Source organism: Manis javanica, chromosome 5 (genome assembly GCF_040802235.1).
Source record: "Manis javanica isolate MJ-LG chromosome 5, MJ_LKY, whole genome shotgun sequence".
In the NCBI taxonomy this organism is placed as follows: Eukaryota; Metazoa; Chordata; class Mammalia; order Pholidota; family Manidae; genus Manis; species Manis javanica.
This window is the reverse complement of record NC_133160.1, coordinates 5,219,060-5,231,716: the sequence shown is the minus strand read 5'-3', so window position 1 is coordinate 5,231,716 and position 12,657 is coordinate 5,219,060. Positions and strand designations below refer to the sequence as shown.

Sequence of the window (12,657 nt, the reverse complement as noted above, 5' to 3'; positions counted from 1 at the left end):
GAGGGAAGCAAGCTCATCGTCTTGAACAAGGGATTGGATGAGGGTGTAATATGAGCTTCAAATGGACATAAATAATTTCTTTGTTTTGTAACAACTATTTACATGTTTCAATGTACAAATGACGCTAGCCAGAGGCTGGCTGGAGGGTAGGTGGTGAGACAACTTGCACCAAAAGGGAATCACACAAAAATCCCCAGATCTGCCAACAGATAAAACAAATATAACAAAAACAGTGACTTTTCCCCATTGACCAGGCAGAGTGAAGGCTACATACAGCCTAAGCTACTTGAAGAAAAAAATTAAGGAAAATGAAAACAGGGCCCCAGAGTTTCTAGGACCCAACTTGATCAAGGTGGAGAAACAGGTTCCCACTGGTCTGGATTCCAGGGGCCACAGTCCTCCCCTGGGTAGCCCTGCCCTTTGTTCACAGCCAGTCCCGTGCTCCACAAGGCCTTGTGGAGCTGGAGGCTGGGGACACACCATTTAGGGGACCCAATGGCCAGAGTGAGGGAGGCTCACACCAAAACCACATCAGAAATGGCACCTTCAAGTCAGGCTACCTGATTCGGGCATCATTCTCAAAATGGCCTGTAGATCCTTCTGTTCAAGATTTGCATGTGGCAAAGCAAGCAGCCAGGAGACTTCCCACCACAGCACTTCCTGGGTAAGATCATTTGCAAAGCCCTCCATAGGGATTTGGGAGTGAAAAGAGGTGGCCATGGTGGCCCTCACAGGGGACGAAAACCATTCTCGGTGAGTAACGGAGGAGCCGGTGTGGGGGCTGGTAGGACCCCTCCCCGCCGCAGCCCATCAAGAGCTGTTTCTTTGGGGGCTGCTTTAACTAGGTCTACGTTGGCTAGAGTTCAAAGTCGAGTTGCAAGTTCTGTCCCGGTCGCTGTCTTCCTGCACTCCTACTATGGGGACAGCAGGAAAACCAATTCCAAACATCTGCCAGCCCTTCACAGGCCTATTTTAATTTCTGCCACCATGCACCCAGCTGAACGATGGAACATATTTTTCCTTCAAGATCACCATACGCACTCCTCTGAGCAGAAATTTGCTCTCACCCCCCAAGCCAAATCTTGGGTTTGGGCAAGTCTCCGTAAACTGGGCTTCTGCGAGCCTCAGGATGAAACGGGAATGGGATGGTGCAGGAGGGGCCTCCTTTCCCTCCACCCGCCACAGCTTCTGTTTATGAAATCAGAGTAAACCAAGAAATGGGGATAAACTGTTTAGGAAAATATATCTGTAACATCCTAACCATTTTCATTCATTCGTTTTATTGTGACATTTATTACAGGAACTTCCGTCCGGGTTTTCCTCTAGCACAGACACAGACGTGCCCACCCCTCTCCGCACCGGCTTCCTCCTGCTACTGGGCAGCCTGGCTGAAGGGCGCTCACTACCCCTGGAAACGAGTCAGCACACGGCTGAGGCTTTACAGCCAATGACTGGCCAGGCAATTTCTCTTTATAGATATAATATGTTCCTGTAAGGTTTGGCCTGCAGCAGCTTGTAGGATCTTGTCCACAGGATGCTGACAAAAGACTGATCCAAAGTCGTTTGCCTCTCACGTTCCTTGTCACTCCTGCACCGTTCAAGTCGGGGAGGGGAAGGGAAGGTCTCGCCAGAGGCGGGTGGTCCACAGGTGCCTTGCCAAGGTTGGGCGGTGGGAGGACCCAGGGTCCAGAGAAACGTGGCCCCAAAGGGTCTGACTTCTGGGAGGTGCTAGTGGCAGCCGCAGGCCCGCACGACCATGTTCCTGTATTTCTTCAGGATGACGTTGGAGCTGTCGTCGAAGTAGAGGACAGAGATGGCGTTGAGCTGAGTTGGAGCGCAGCAGGGCTTGGGCACCGTATCTGGGTTGATAAAGTGGACCTGGAACACACACCACAATGTTGGCAGCCGGGAAAGGCGGTGAGTCACTCCTCTCTGGCCACCTCGTTCCTATGAGGAACACCTACTGCTTGGGCAAAATGACTGTGTGACCATCCCACGCACTCCCAGTTCTGAGCATGTTACGTGGAGCTCACTCAGTTCTGAGATCATGTTTTACAGACAAGGGAATCAAAGCAGGGAGGTCTGCACGGCATGGAGCTGTGAGGGTAGTGGCCAGTCAGTTCTCCGTGGCAGGGTCCATCCTGTGCCCCCCTGGGCTCCACCCACGAGAAGTCAGAAGCCTGCAACCCCACCCCACAATCCTGACAACCAAGTACGTCTCCAGATATTGCCAAATATACCTGGGAGGCAACACTGCCCCAAGCTGAGGACCCCTGGGCTACCCTGCAGGCTAAATCCTGCCCCATGGCTGGTTTTTGTGAGTATGGTTTTATTGGCACACAGCCCCGCGCATCCATTCACCTCGAGGCAAGGGCTGCTTGTACATGACAACAGCAGAATCCCACTCTCAAAGTCAAAAATATTTACCATCTGGCCTCTTTCAGAAAAACATTGTTGACCTCTGGCTAGACCTATTCTAGCCAAGAACAATACAACGCAAGTCACACCTGTAATTTAAAATGTCCTAGCAGCCACATTTGAATGGACAGAAAAAAAAAACAACAGGTGAAATTAACTGAAATGATATATTACATTTAACCCGTATTTCAAAAATATTATCATTTCAACATACACAGAACACACAAAATCATGAATGAGCTATTTTACCTTTTTTGTTTTGCACGAAGACTTCAAACCAATGTGTATTTTATACTTACAAAGCATCTCGGTTCGGACTAGCCACGTTTCAAGTGCTCAAGAGGCACTTGTAAAGTGGTTACTATAGACGGTACTAGACGGCACTAGATTATTTTGCCTCTTAGGCAATACAAGTAAGAGGCAAGGAATTTGGCAAACACTTGGTTGGACAGCAACAAGAAAGTAGAGGGCCTAGAAGGTAAGCCTGGCATTCAGGTCTTCTGCTATGTCTTGTTCACGGGCTTCTGTGCATGTTTACAGAGGATGAGGGTCGGGCAAACACACTCAGATGCCTGCAGGGACCACACAAGTGCCCCTGGACGTGGAAGTAGGCCTGGAGTGGTAACACAACAGGGAAGAGTGAGGACTGGGGCAAGCTAACGAGAGAAGGCCTCCAGCTTAGCGTCGCCAAATCAAAGCCAGGCTAATCAGATGAGCCGAAGTGTTCAGGGCAGGCCAGAGACTCAGTTATGTTTTGTTTTTATGTGAAACTTCCAAGTTCCCAACACACCACATCCACCAAGTGAAAGTACTTTTTGCCTGAGCCTCTCTCTCTGCTCACAGGCCTCCAGTCTATAACCTCTGACATAGGCCGGCACACTTCTAAAACTTTTTATTATGGACAATTTCAAGCCTTACCAATATAAACCTTCCTCCACCTCCTCCATTCTTGGATAATTTGAAAGCAAATCTCAGATGTCAGCTCATTTCCTCTATTTCTCTGGGAGGCCAGGATTCACTCCTTTTTAAAAGGTGACCACAGAACCCTCATTTCAGAATAATCGGGGGATTCATTCCGACCCTGGCACTCTCTGGTGCAACGCGGACTGCGTGGGTAGTCACAGGGCAGCCAGGCTCCTGAGCCAGGGGCCATGAAGGCAGAGGTCAGAGGACAGTCGGGGTGTGCCCAGAGAGCTGAGGGTTCTTGGAGGAGGACCTTGGAGGGGACACTGGCCCAGGAACCAGGTCAGGCCAAGGAACAGACTGGCTGGACTATTCATTTCCAGCCCAAGGACTTTCAGTCCTGAAAGGGCTTCAGAGTTTCCTGCTGGGGAGGGAGGGCCCTGGGAAGGCCCTGGTAAAAAGAGGTCTTCCCTCCAGGGTGGGACACGGTCCGAACGAAAGGAAAAGGGGAGCCTTCTGCCCAGATGTCACCCATGGGGAAGAGGGGGCTGAACACGGAACAGAGGCAGCAGAGAGCTGTGTGACCCACAGAACGGCGGGACAGAGCGGCCCTGGGGCGTGAGCTCTGCCACCAGAAGCATTCATTCAGGCCAGGGAGGGTGACTGACTGTCCGAGGAGGCCTAGATAGCGCTCACGCAGGGAGCTGGATAACCAAGGTCCCCGAACCGTAGATTCTAAGTGAAAGCAGCAAGGCCCTGACCCTTACCACTCCTGTGAGCACAACAGTAAAAACCACATCTATCACGTGGCCCCCATGCTGGGGCACCCGGCAGAGAGCTTTAATCTCACTGCCACACTGAGTCCCCCAGTGACCGCATAAGGTCCAACCTGAGAGAGCCCAAGGCTCGTCCACCTCCATCCTCCTGTCCTGCTTGTCATCTTCCCATCACTTCCACCAAGTGTCCTTGTTGACTTGACTGTTTCCTCCTCCAGTGATTGAGGCCCTGAGGGAAGGGACCACATCTGCTCTGTTCCCTGCAGCATCCTTAGGCCCCAGTGCAGGGTCCACATGCAGCGGACACTCGATAAAACACCCCTGACGACTGAACCATGAAGTTCGAGGCAAGGAGGCAAAGCCATGAGCTCTGGGAGCGGACAAGCTCTCTAGGCCACCAGACACAGGGGAAGCCCAGACACCGGGAGGCAGGTGAAGCTTGTGGCCGTGGAGCAGACATGCTGATGACCAAGGACAGCAGCCCCCAGACAGAGGCAGGGCCGGGGCCCCCCTCCCCACTAGGCACCATGATCACTGCCCAAGACACCTTCAGGAAGGAGCCCTTGAAACTGTCCCAAGTTCTTTTAACATTAGGAGAAGTACATGAACTTCAGGGTCGAAGATTATACACCTCTCTATGCCAACGCAGTTACAGAATAGCTTTTAATCTCTTTTTACGGAGGAAGGGACCCCAATAACAAAGATGCTCAAGACCTATGCTCTCTCCCATCTGGCCCCAGCCTGGGGGGCACCAGGCAGGCTATGGTGGCCCTGCTGCCCAGAGCTCAACGCAGCCCAGCTGGCGCACAGGCCGACTCACCAGTGTCTGCACGATGGCGTGGTTGGTAGCATTCATGTAGGAGTTCAGAGGGAAGGCACATTCCCCCTCACAGTAGTACGCGGCATAGCCTTCGGGCGCGATGATCCAGTCCTGCAGGGAAAGAGGAGAGCGCTGGGGTCGGCCGCACCCAGAACCACGGCAACACGTGGCCACAGGGGCCCGGCCTGCCAGCAGCCAGGGATCCTGCAGAGGCGGAAGTGAGTGGCAGCCTTTCATGGTCCCAAAAGAATGCAAAATGGGGGAAAGGCTATGGCAGGGCTGAGCTGGCCCAGAATGGATGCTTGCATGGCTTTCTCAGAAGGTGGCAGAGAGAGGGAGGTGGCACCGACTTCACCCCTACTAGGTGACAGCACATCAGCAGAGTGCTTAAACAAAGCCTCCACGCCTGGGTTCCCCGACCTGCGAGGGAGACTATGCCACAATGGTGAGAATTACGCTACAGTGTACACGGCCTGCAGTGCCTGGTACGCGTGGGCTGCTCCCCAAAGCATGCTTTGCCTTCAGGGCCACGTTAACACAGAAATACCGTTCTAGCAATAAATACACTCCTTTGATTGACTCATGTACATGGAATCTTCCAGCAGAGATCCTGGAGTTTGGGGCTGTGCTCCAGCACTAGAACACAAGCATTGCCTGGCGTCCCTTAGACCATCAGTGTTTTAGGAACGCAGACAGAAGCAGGAGGGCTCCAAGTTGGCTGCGCGCACAAGCGCCCTGAGGGCGTATTTGTGCACGCTCCCCAGAGAAGAATCTGGACTCCCACTGAACCACAAGCTTGCTGAGGGGTGAACAACAAAACCAGCGGCCCTAATAACCTTATGAAAACCCCCTATCCTGGGCTATTTGAGCTCCACGAGGGTGGCACACTGCAATGTCCTCTGCTGCATCTCCAGTGCCTAGAAAACGGCCCAGAATGGTACAGAAACACAAAAATAGTTGCTAGATTATAGGACCCTCACTCTTTCTCCAGGATTCATTCCCTGACCTTTACCCCTCTTCCTCCAAATGGTTCCAGAGGGGGCAGCTGTGTTTCTGTAGCAATGATTCCACCCCTGAAACAGCTGATTGGTCCAGGAACAAGCACCTGACCTGAGCTGGGCCAATCAGTTCCTTCCCTGGGATTCTCAATCACTGAAGGGGAAGGAGGGACAGACAGGCAGACAGTGGGACCTGGGCTCTCCAGCAGCTGTACTGTAGCACACGGGCTCGGCCATGTCTGAGAGAAGCAACCAGCTGCAGAATGGACATGTAGAATGGGGTTCAGCATCCAAAGTGTTGGGGTTTCTGGTTCTAGCTTGAGTCTCAACCCCATTTCTGCCCTTGAGTTTCTGTATGCTGAACCTAAATTCTCTGCTCTGGTTAGGACACCTGACACCAGAGTCTTAAATGGTGTAGATGAGAAACACAACTCACTGCACACATGGGACGCAACCCCTCTGCCCTGGGGGAGCCCACACCAGGGGCCGCCAACATCTGGGGCAGACCCAGCCACCCTCCTTACCTGCCATCCCAGGTCTCGGAAGCTGACGTAAAGCTCGTGCTTCTTACAGGCCTGCCTTTGGTCACTGCTGCTGTTTTCTGCATGACAGGAAGCAGGACAGCAGAATGCACAGAGGAAAAGGAAACACATATGAAAATCTCCTGGGCCTAAGGAAGTGGTGTGAGCACAGGCGAACCCAGATGGCTGGAGGGCGACTCCCCTGATACAAAAGCCCCTGTAGCCTTAAAAACCCACCTCCATCAGTAAGGGAGGTGCCTGTGCCCCCAGCCCCTCACACAGTCTTAGCTCACGCACTCTCTGGATCCTTCTGTGGACACTGGTTTTTCTTACGCACATGTCTTGTTTAGATACCGACATCACCCAGTGTCCACATGGGAACCAAATCCGTCCATACCCCACAGCGCTGGCTGCAGGGACCTGCTCAGAGGGCTCTGCTCCCTACCAACCCTGCCTGGAAGGCCGGCACACGCCACAGTGCTTACCCCTCTGGAAAGGACAAGAGGGGCACAGACAGGGTGTGGGACAAAGCCCCCACCGCCCAGGAGAAATGAGGGGGCAGAAAGTCAAATTCCACTGACCTTCCTGTAAAACACACTACGGGAGGTTTTACGGGAGCTTTCCTCTGAGGAGCGAAAATTATGCACCGGGATTTTCCAAAAGTATGTAAAGTGTGTTGGCATTTGGGTTAGGGACTGACTTTGTAAACATGCAGATAGCTCTCTGTCTCCGTCTGTGTCTCTCTCCATGCCTCCCCTTCCCTGACACACACACACACTTGCTCATTCAATGTACAGCCCCCTGGGCTACGCCCAAGTTGAGAACAACTTTGAAATTGAGAGGCAGGGGGGTGAGGCTGGGACACAGAAAGAGAAAAGGAGTACGGCAGACGGGCGGAGGGGAGCGGAGAGCAGAGGGTGTGGCCAGGACCAGAGAACGGTCAGCGGGTGTCCAGCAAACGCATAGGTCTGAGCTGAACCAGTGCGCAGGTCTGGATGCGGTCAGTCACATGCTGCCACTTCGTTCATGGGCTCTTTAGAATATTCTCAATTTTACACATAGCTTTGTATTTGTAGTTCAGAAAAGCAGTTTTTAAAGCTAAACAAACCAATAGAAAAATTATATTCAATTCATTACAACAGAATTGCCTGTGTCGTCATAGGAGGGATCCTGGCTCGCAGGAGACACTCAGAGCAGCTGGGGGCAGGGAGCCCTCGCCTTCAGGGGGCTTGGCCCTCGTGACCTTGGTGTGTGGTGCACCCCACCCATTCACCCACTCACTCATTCATTCACCCACTCACTCATTCATTCACCCACTCACCCATACAAATGGTCAGAGTGTCTACTGGTTTGCAGATGCTCTTTCTGGCATCAGAGCTACAGGCGTGAGCAACACAAAGCCCTGCCACAGAGGTGCTTATCTTCCAGGAAGAGAGGCAGGTACATAAACAAGTAAACATAAATTACATCCCATTGAGATGAGCACTATGGGGAAAAGCAGGGAGGGGACAGGAAGGGGGTGCAGCCAGGGAGGTGTGCAGAAGACCCTTCTGAGGAGGTGATGGTTGTGGCAGAACCAGAAAGAGTGAGGGAGCAGGCCAGGATGGGGACCAAGGGAGGGGTGCTCCTGGGGAGGCACGCAGAGGATAGGAGAGGAGGCTAACTTCCATGACATCAGCAAGAACCCTGGCAGGGTGACAGAGGGGCAGAGCCAGGTCCCAGGGCCCTCCGGGAGTAAGGGCGAGTGGGCTGCCAGCAGCACGCATGGGGTGGAAGGTCCACTGTGGCGGACTGAGCTCCATGGCTAGAGGGTGGCGGAGGTTAGGAAGGTCGAGCAGCGGTGAGGGTCTGCCTGATCCCAGGCGCCCCTTCCCCACCTGTGGGTCTCAGCTGCGGGGGAAGGTCGAGGGAGCCATCGGAGAAGAGCCACAGAAACCCACTGGCCCATTCACTGCACCGCCGGGAATGCACTGTGGAAACCCAAGACGGGTTCTGTCGCTGGGGCGATGCCCACAGCCACAGGCTGCAGTGTGAATCCATGAGCCTGTTCACCCTCCCTACCAGGAAGGGGCAGGGGGAGGGAGGCAGGGGGAGCAGCCCTCAGCCAGTGATGTTGTGTGAAGCAGCCTGAACAACACAAAGGTCTGGGCACATCTTCTTTGGCCAAGGATGTGGCAAAAAAGCTTTGGGTCAAGTGCCAACATTGCTGCTCGGTGCTTGGTGCCCTGAAAGTAGCCCGAGCTATGTGACAGCTCTTGCAGCGACCGAGTCTGCCAGGAGCAGGTGAAGGGCAAGTGGCAGCCTGAGTGTCACGTTTCCCAACCCTGTCCAGGCAGAGCAACGCTATTTGGCATTATGGTGAAACCCAAGGCCCAACAGACCAAGGCCGTGAACCACTCATGAAGCTGGTTTCAGGCAGGTGTGTGGGGTGGGCACCGGGCCTGCCCTCAGGAACCTGCCGCCTATGGCTTCCTTGGATCGTGGCTGCTGCAGGAGAAAGAGGGCAGAGCTCTTGTTGTACGCTGACCTCTCATTAGCAGACAGGCTAGGAAAGAGGAGACGCTCAAGAAGCCGGCTCCCAGCCTCCCGTCTCTGCAGCCTGGCACCCCCTACCCTGCCAACAGCAGCCTGGAGGCTACAGGGATGCTTCTCCCAGGCCACCGCCCCCACCCAGCTGACAAGTTACAACCAGTGCTGGGGCTCAGCTCCGACCCCACCGGTCACGTGGCGAAGGTGCCTAATTACCAGGGCGTTGGGGCTGAATGTGGGTGGGGAGAAGGGACTGTAAGGGAGGCGAGAGATGCAGCCTCTTGACCCCAAACCCCACTGTCTGAAGAGCAGCTGAAGGCCAGGGCGGGCTGGGGGACAGTTAGCCTGCAGCAAGGAAAGCCTCGTACGGGCGGCATGCTGGAGCATGTGTCCCTCCACGGCCGCGTGAGCCAGCACTCCACGTGTGTGGCCCCATCACACGAGGCAAACACACACACTTTCTCTATCTCAGAGATTCTGTTTTACTAATAAGCCTGTGGTGGGACCCAGGCTGTGTTTTTTTTTTTTTCCTTAAAAGTTCCAGGAAAGTTTAGATGACCTTCAAACAGGGCCAGGAAGCAGAAATCTACAGGAAGGAGGCAGTTTACAGGGAAGGTAGAGCAGCTGCCCTTTGAGGTGGTGAGGGGCTCGTCCTGGGGGCATGTACATGGGGACTTGGTGAGGGTGTGGTGGGGAAACCAGGTGCCAAACCCGAAGCTTTGAGGCCTAGGCCCTCCCCCTTCGTCACCAAGGTACACCTGGTAGACCTGCAGGACCTGGAATCTGTGCTGGGCTGGAACCGAGCCGCAGTTCCTGCCTGACTGATACGGAAAAGCCTCGGACAAGTCTCCCTGCTTGGTCCTCCCTGAGTGCCCTGCCCTGCTCCCCACCACCCAGTGCAGCAGAAGGAGCATCGGATCACTTGCACCCCAGACCACTTCTTGAACCTCTGCAGTTCTTCAAACTGGCTTGGGATGAAGTTCAAGCTCTAGATGCGGCTCCCAACGGGACACCTGATCTCATTCATCTCGCCAGCCCCGCCCTCCCCTGGGCCCAGAGACCACAGCCTGCTCCTGCCCTCTAAGGGGCCTCTGCACCTCCCTGTGGGCCCCACTCCTGACTGCTCACATGGAGCGAGCCCAGCCCGGCCTTGTGGGCACCCGCTTGGCCCAAAGCTCTCAGCTGGTGAGTCTTCTCTGAACACCCTCCAAGTCACCCCCAGAATGCGTCAGTCCCTAGTCACCATCTCCCAGCTCTCAGGCCTGTTATTAAGTGTGACTCAATGATGGCCACCCCCTGCCTGCCATGAGTCTTGAGGCAGACCATGGCTTTCTCCACTGACCCCTGACCCCCAAGAGCCCAGCAAAGAGGAGGTTTCCAATAGAAATGAAGGGATTCAGTTGGTTTGGGGTACCACACACCCCTTTGGGAGGCCTAGAAGAATGAATCCACCTGTCAGAATCCCTACAAAATCCTAGCACGCAAACTCCAAGCCATACACATGCTCCGAAGTCCATCTGAGGGTCCCAGGAGCAGGGAGCCCTGCTCTGAAAAACCTCAAGAACCATGGCAACCATGCTTTTCTTCTCCCTCAAAGCAGAACAGAAATTTCAAAATGGGTTTAGGTGGGTGAAAGACGCTCATGACAGTATAAGGTTAATTTGGGGTGGGGGCTGCTTTGCCACCTCACCACCACATGTCTGAACGCCCACACCCTCCTTCTGTGATTCCTTGGGACGATCTGGGGCCCAGGAACCAGGCGAGCTGACGAGCTTAATTCAGCGCCCTCAACACAGCCAGTGGGGCTGGTTCCTGCCTCACACCCAGCCCAGAGCTATGGGAGATGCATGCTGGATGGATGTAGCCCACCTCGGGGCAACGTGCAAATCACTTTGCAAGCAACAATACACTGGTTTCTTATTGCTGATTTAATAAATGACCACCGACATAGCAGCTGCAAACAGTACAAACTTATTATCTTCCAGTGTTGCAGTTCTGAAGTCCAACCCAGGCTCACGAGGGCAAATGCCAGGGGTTGGCAGGACTGTGTTCCTCCTGGAGGTCCCAGGGGAGAATCCATTTCCTTGTCTTTCCCAGTGTGTGGAAGCTGCCCACAGTCCTTGGCTCATGGCCGTTCCTTCTCCAAAGCCAGCCAAATCACATCTCTCAGCTCCTCCCTCTATCCTCTCATTTTTCTGACAACTAGCAAAGATTCTCCCCCTTTAAGGACCCATACGATTATTGTGCCACTGGGCCACCTGGACAGAATCATCTCCCTAATTTAAGCTCAGCTGATTTACAACCTTAATTCACCTGGCCATGTAAAATAACATATTCACCAGTTCCTGGAATTAACAAGGGCATCCTGGTGGAGCGACAGCATTATTCTGCCTGCGGTGAGCGGCGTCCTGCAGAGCCAGGGAAACACCTCTCTGGGCTGCAGCACAGCCGAGGTGAGAGGACGAGGGATTGTGGGGTGGGGGGTGGGGGCAGTTTCTTCCAGCCACAAGCTGGACTCTTCAGATCTGGCCGGTCATCTCTACAATCTACTGGGAAAACAGCTGTTCATGGGGTTATTTGAAGCTTTCTTTTTAGCCTGGGGGAAAATCAAGATGCACCTTCCACTAGCAGAGGCAGCACCTAACATGCAGAAGAGCATGGGGCAGGGCAGGGCTGTAGGCATGCGGTCCACAGGTGTCCACAGTGCTGGAGAGGCTGGTCCAGGCCAGCTCAGCCCCCAAATCATGCCAGCAATCCCAGGCCACCAGATGCCATCAACATCTTGCTGCTCGATCGGCCTGTGGGAAAGGGACCACGTCCCAGCCAAGCCACAGTACTGGGACAAAAAAGCCCACCCAGGACTTAGCAAATGGCTGGTAAGTTGTTAGAAGATGCTTAACAGGATTGTTGGGGACACCGACGCTCCTTGAGTAAGGTATATGCCTCCTGGAACACCAAACAGGGAAGAATATCCAGAGCAATAGACAAGCAAACTTTCCAGGCTGGAATCCCAGAGCCGTCACTCACTTGCTCTGAGCCCTTGGACAAGTTACTTAACTTCTCTGAGCCCAAGTTTGCCTCCTCTGTAAAATGGGAGGCCGTGCTCCTTGGAGCTCAAGGACCCACAGAACCTGTGCTAAGCTCTGTCCACCCTACAATGAGGACCTAAACGCTGCAAGCCTCTGGGAGTTTCCTGTGGGGAATGCATGAATTTCAGTGTTCCTGTTCAGCCTTGCATCACAGGCTATGAAAATGTTACCTTTATATTTACTTTGTTTTTACTTATCATAATGAAACATTCCAAACAAACCTAAAGAATCTCCCCAAATGCACCTCAACCTCTATTGATCTTTTTTTTTCCACTTAAAACATTTCCAACAAACCCAAAAGTGTCCCCTGTAATATACCAAAAAAACCCCACCACCCATATTTAACAAGTATTAAAAATTGCCTTGCATTTCAAATATTTTAAGAAATATAATTAAACATACAATAAACTTCCCACTTCCGCCCCCCAGGCAGTGGCCTCCCTGGGGAAGCTGGTGCAGAGCTTTTTCACACTTGTTTTCCCAGTTTTCTTTCATCTCTTTGTAGCCATTAGTGAAGCCCTGGTTCTGTCTATTTAGACAAGACTGGCATCCTGTTAGGCTAATATTTTGCTCCTTGCATTTCTAAATGAAATTATTACTTTA

At 53.2% G+C, this 12,657-nt stretch overlaps 1 protein-coding gene across 1 annotated transcript in view; it reads right to left on the bottom strand.

Annotated features, from left to right (window-relative positions):
* Positions 1-1,259: 1,259 nt before the first annotated feature.
* BMP7 (bone morphogenetic protein 7) overlaps positions 1,260-12,657 on the bottom strand; it is an 85,359-nt gene continuing 73,961 nt past the window's right edge. Inside the window, exons 5-7 of the mRNA XM_017648899.3 lie at positions 6,440-6,516; positions 4,918-5,028; positions 1,260-1,878 (exon numbers count right to left, since the gene is read on the bottom strand). Of these exons, the coding sequence (XP_017504388.1) occupies positions 1,729-1,878; positions 4,918-5,028; positions 6,440-6,516 (338 nt within the window). The 3' untranslated portion in view covers positions 1,260-1,728. The remainder of the gene's footprint in view (positions 1,879-4,917; positions 5,029-6,439; positions 6,517-12,657) is intronic.